General features: G+C 36.3%; 1 protein-coding gene across 1 annotated transcript; it reads left to right on the top strand.

The window, feature by feature from the left end:
- The first annotated feature begins 820 nt into the window (after window positions 1-820).
- LOC128030071 (mediator of RNA polymerase II transcription subunit 18) lies at window positions 821-5,629 on the top strand. The gene is made up of 2 exons (XM_052617560.1): window positions 821-1,160; window positions 4,088-5,629. The coding sequence occupies exons 1-2, from the start codon at window positions 1,088-1,090 to the stop codon at window positions 4,639-4,641; spliced, it is 627 nt and encodes a 208-aa protein (XP_052473520.1). The 5' UTR covers window positions 821-1,087; the 3' UTR covers window positions 4,642-5,629.
- Window positions 5,630-6,178: the final 549 nt, after the last annotated feature.

Below are 6,178 nucleotides of genomic sequence, written 5' to 3'. Positions count from 1 at the left end.
TAACGGAGAACTGTATTAATATTATAAAGACATAAACATAAAAGTCTCATAAATGTCATTTGAGTAATAAATGTTGTAAGAATTAATGGTATGATGAGATCCCTTCAATCCGGGAGATGGCGCTAAATGAATGGATGAAACAACCATAGACAGTAAAAGAAATGGACACAGCGACCCCATTGGAACTCAATTGAGACGAATGAAGCCCAGTTTTAGCGTTTTTTAGCACTTCCGTTTCTGACGCGCAGACTCAAACGAAGCTTGACGACGTCAGCAACCTGTCTGCCAGATGTAAATCTTCTAAGTGGCTGTGCGTGCAAACTGCCATCGTTAATCTTGTAGAGACGGCGAGCTTGAGCGGGGAGTTCTTTGTCGTGAGTGAGCAGGAGTAAGTATTCTGATTAATTATTTTGTATAGTATTTTAAAATGTAATGCCAGTACGCCATATTAAGTTAATTGCCTGCGAGCTTCTCCTCCTGTCTGTACGGTAATGCGACAGAGAGCCGAGTGGTTATGACGCAATCGTTAGCCTATTTTTTACAAAAACTGTTTATACGGGGCCATAATGTAACATAGAAGGTAATGGAGCCCTTTATATATTGTCGTGTATCTTTAGAAATAAATAATGGACAAACAGAGTCTTTAAACGCCTCAGATGTAAAGTTATTCGCTGTCAAAGTGACGCCAAAATGAATGGGAGTCAATGGGAATGCTAACGCAAGTGAAGTTCTGCTAAAAGATGGCAGCCCCCACCCGACTTCAACTTCCGGTCGAGTTCCTTGCCCCTTGGAAACAACGAGCATGCGCTGTAATTTCAACCGACACTGCGCATGCGTGTTTTGCACATGGAGTAAATTGCCGATAGTATTTTACCGAAACATAAGACGTTCCGATTTTGTTTTCTAATAAGAGATCAAAACATTTTATTTTGCATTGAACATTCAGACTGAGTATTTTATTGGCTGGGGTGTTGTGTAGTTAATATCTTACTATCTCTGCAGGTCTTTTGTGCGCATTGATCTACGGTTCATTTGAATTTCTGTTTTAACCAGCTATATTTCACTAGTAAGAAAGTTCAGAGGAGTAATGGAGGCTCCTCCGGTCACCGTGATGCCCGTCACGGGTGGAGCCATTAATATGATGGAGTATCTCCTGCAAGGTAAACTTTTACTGGTTTAGAAATATAGCCTCATTACTGTTACTATATACTTCTCAGACTTCTAGAGATTATACTGTTCTGGACAATATTTCGTGTTATTGTTTTTTTTTTCATTTGTAAATATTTTGGATAAAAGAGTTATAAAGTCATTTTATGCACCTATTAAGACTTTTTAACCGTGATTGGTCATATACAACTTTAATTTAATGTCGTTATGTTGAGATTATATGAAAATAAATTTTGGATTGATTTGAACAGAAGCATGTATGGAAGCCTGTTTCCGCCCTGGGGGAAAAATACATTCACAAATAACTAAATAAAGCCAATTTTGACTTGTCATCTCACAATTCTGACATTTTTTCTCTCAAAATGTTTTGTTTATATTTAATTCTGCAAAACATTTAATTTATTAAATTCAGAGAAGAAAAGCCAGAATTGTGAGAGGAAAGAATCAGAATTGTAAGTTGAATTGGCTTTATTTATTTACGTTTATTATTATTATACTTTATAGTTTTGATGTACTCTGCTTGACTGAAACCTGGCTAAAACCAAATGATTATTTTGGTCTAAATGGGTCTACTCCACCAAACTACTGTTAAAAGTATAATAAGTATAATAATATATTATTATTGTGAAAAATTAACTTTTAAATTTTTATTCTGTTGCCGAAGAGAGAGTGAGAGAGTACGAGAGAGATACAAAAAAAAAAAAAAACAATTGTGAGATGTAAACTTGAAATTGTGAGAAAAAGTCAGAACTGTGAGTTTATATCTCACTGTTAATTTTTCGCAGAATTGCACACCAGTAAGTTGATAACGCACAAATATCAGCTTATTAAAATAACCAGGTTAACATGACTTTATCAGTTTAAATTAGGTTATTTCCCTTTAGTGATGTCAAAATATAATCCTTTGCGTTTCTGACTCTGACAAATAAAACTTGTAACATGTCTGCATGTAATTTACAGCTCATATTATCCTCTCATTATATAGCAATGTTTTGACTGAACCACTTCTACTTCTGCTGCATGAGAGAACACTTTTATCATTTTATGAGTCATGAAAGAGTGCTTTTGTGATGTACTGTATTTCCTTCTTTAATTTCTGCAAAACTTTTGCTATATCTAGATGCACTTAAATCTGCACTAACAAATGCGTTCCTTTATCGTATCACACATGCTAACTTCAATAAGCCGACAGAAAGCAGGTTATTGCATTTACATGTTGGGCAAAATCGGGGTAAGAGGCAAAAATATTACCTGTGTTGACTGGTTTATGGTTAAACCATTTATGAGCTTACTCTGATAAAAGAAAACGGGTTACTGTGTAGGGCTGCACGACAAATTGAAATGGAATCGAAATCGCGATTCGGCAGAAGCTGATATTGTCATGCGTATCTTTCAGTGGCTATGTTTACATGCACAATTTTTGGTTCAGTCGGATTGGATTCATTCCGATTGATGAATCTAATTGTAGTGTTTACATGAACACAAAATAAAGTGATCGGGTTGATGTGCGCGTTTATATGTTGCAAGCTTCAAATCTGAATGTTGTTTTTTTTTTTTACATGCTCACACAGCACAAATATAGATTTTCTCACTGTTTGCAGATAACCACTCTCCTACACGGATTCTTTATTTGTTTTTAACAGCAGAATTAATATTTATTTATTACAAGAAGGATTTTTATCCATTTATGGATAAATATAGGCATGTAAACCGCCATGCCCTGCTGCTTATATTTATCACGCAAAATAAAAAAAAAATCAGTTTGGCTCCACTTAACAGTTGCCAAGTAATTGGAGAGTTTTATAATGACAGGACACACATTTATACAACACTTTATTCAAAAGTAAGAGCGCTTGTTTCGCGTGTCACATGCGCAGACCTTTCAGTTTCGTGGTTCAATCCGATCGAGTGTTTACATGCACTCAATCGTATTAGAAGAGGAATAAAGCACCCCCTTCAATCCGATCAAAATTGAATTGAATTCGGATCGATTAAGGTGTTTACATGAAGGCTTTTCAGTCCAACTGAGCCGTCAATCTGATTACAAAGGGATTATTTGGTTGCATATAAACGTAGCCAGTGAAGCACAGTTCTGTGATCAGTTAATCTCCCCCAAAGGCCAGAGGGCGCTCTCCCACTGAAACTCCAAATACACCTTGCAGAAGAAACCCAGGAAATGCCTATAGCGGTAGCTGGATTAACAGAAGATTTAACTGCTTTTATTAATTCAACGTGACTAATAAACACACAATTATGATAACATTTGATTAATTTGAGTTATTATTGTTATAACTTTCATTAAAATAAAGCATATTTATAATGCAATGCCTTTATCACAGCTTAGAATGCTATCAAATATGCTTTGTGCCTTATTCTATGTAAGAAGCCACATCATCTCACAGAAAGGTTTATTTCAAACACTCGATTGACGTTATGAAGTGAGTTTGAAGTAAAAATATGTTATTAAATGGGGTATTTTCACATGCTTTCAGATGGAGCAGCATTTACCACACAGAGCCGTAGTTCACGGAGAACCTATGCAAACCGGTGTCATTATCGCGAACAATTTCTTAGATTTAATAATCGTGCAATAAAATCTTTTGCGATTTGTTTTCCATGCAACTTGTCAGTGAACTACGTCTCTGTGTAGTAAATGCTGCTCCATCTGAAAGCACATGATGATGATGATTTACTGTTAATTACAGAACCGGCTTTTCTAACAAAATGTGCATGACAATCGCATTTGTTTAATCATACAGCCCTATTACTGTTTACATGACCATGTTTATGCTTCATAACCGGTTTAAGAAGGTGCATGTAAATGTGCTCACTGTCACATTAGTTATGTGCTTTTAAATTTAAGTAAGCTGTGTTAAGTTATGTCTTCTGATTTACCATTATGTTGATTTGTTTGGCACAGGCAGTGTACTGGATCAGGCTCTGGAGAGCCTCCTACATCGACTCAGAGGTCTGTGTGATAACATGGAGCCTGAGAGCTTTGCTGATCATGAGCTGGTGTTTCTGCTGAAGGGTCAGCAGGGCAACCCGTTCATGCTGCGTGCCCGCCGCTCGCTTCTTCACCCCACTGCCCCTTGGCATCTGCGCTATCTAGGTCAGCCTGAGGTGGGCGACAAAAGCCGGCATGCCCTGGTGCGAAACTGTGTGGATGTGGCTGCATCACACAGCTTACCGGAGTTTCTCAACGAGATGGGTTTCCGCATGGACCATGAGTTCGTGGCCAAGGGTCAGGTGTTCCGGAAGGGTGCGATGAAGGTGGTAGTGAGCAAACTGTTACGTGTCCTTGCGTCAGGAAACACGGAGAACACAGAGCCGCTGTCTCTGTCGTATCTTGTGGAGCTGAGCGTACTGGCTCCTGCGGGACAGGACACTGTGTCTGAGGACATGAGAAGCTTCGCAGAACAGCTGAAACCTCTGCTGCACCTGGAGAAAATTGACCCTAAAAGACTCATGTAGTGTGACTTGGCTTTTGCTTGTATTATGATGATAATGGGTATGTTATGCTATTGATTGATAAACATTCAAAAACATTTATTTTTAGTAACGAAATCAAATTCCGTAATAAGGAAAAAAGTGACAAATAAACCTCTCATTTGATATTTTTCAGGGGAGAAATGTAGTGTATTAAAAACTAAGTAAATAGTATGGTTTGATAAAAACACTACATTGTTGTAGTTTTTTGTAAAAACAGTTTTGTTTGGTTCAAATCAATGGCATGTATTAAAACAGTAGAGCTACAGCGCCCCCTGAATGATGTCAGATAACTTGCGCTGGTGTTCAGAAAAGTTGTGTTAAGTCTGTTAATAAATTTCACATTCTTGACATGAAGCTGCTTCAGTGAGTTCTTAAACTGACTTTTTCTCATCCCAGGAAGAAAATTTGGCTGCTCAGCCACAACAGAACATATACATTGTTGTATATTGTATTTGATTTTCATTTTACATTAGATTTTATGTAGCTGACGTCAGTTAATAAATAATCTTTAATTTATTTTGTATGATGCATGATAAGGTTCTTCACCTTATTATTTGCAGAGAAACAAAAGTACCATTCCATAAGATGCATTCCACGGCAAAACCCAACTTAATCAATTGAGTTTTATTTATCTAATACATTTTATTTCTTTGTCTTTCAATGTATTCATTTAGTTGTTTAATGTTTTGTTAACAACATTTCTTTTATTACACTTGTGTGTTCCTTGTGTTGATAATACAGTAAGAGTCTCTACAAGTCAATGATATTGCTTCATAAGTAAAGCGTGATTTAAAGTCAGAACATCATTGGTTACGTGAATACCAATTGATACAATGCCCTGAGCAGGATAATATCATAAGAGTGAGATCACGGTTATTGGTGCACATTTCTTGGTTTCTGTGGGTGTATTGTGTAATGTTAATGTGTTGGGTGGAGACAATAAAATACTTGTATGTGGATGTTTTAAGGATTTGGATTGTGGTGAATTATGTCACTCTTGGGATGTCTAATTGTGTTTCTACCCTTAATCCTTTAATTCTATCCTTTTTTGCATGACTGATCTAGATGTTAAACAAGGCCATCTTCTGTTTTAGCAAACAGTAAAGACTGTATTTGGAATGAACACAACTGTCATGCCAAAACAAAGAAGAAATTGACTCACATTTCCTCTTTTTTCTCATAAATGAACACATTGGATCATTGTTTTCCTTAATAGCACAAAAATGTATTACATGTTCCATTTAACTGAAATAGGTGACAACTGAGAAAATGTGTGTATTTTATTAGTATCAACACTATATATAGAAAAGCAGAATTACACCAAAATTGTTAGTTATTTGATTTTATAGTTATAATATCTCTACTATTATAATTATATGATTCCATACCTTTTAGGAATTCTATTGTGACACCATGAGAAACAGGTAAAGAAACACTGAAAGGAAGAAGCTGAATGTTTAGAAATGATCATTTCAAGAAATCTGAAGCACTCTTGCATACTCCTCTATTTGTTGAGAGC

This window comes from Carassius gibelio, chromosome A16, assembly GCF_023724105.1.
Source record: "Carassius gibelio isolate Cgi1373 ecotype wild population from Czech Republic chromosome A16, carGib1.2-hapl.c, whole genome shotgun sequence".
NCBI classification, from domain to species: Eukaryota; Metazoa; Chordata; class Actinopteri; order Cypriniformes; family Cyprinidae; genus Carassius; species Carassius gibelio.
Note: the sequence above shows the minus strand (reverse complement) of the source record. Positions and strands in the feature narration are given on the sequence as shown.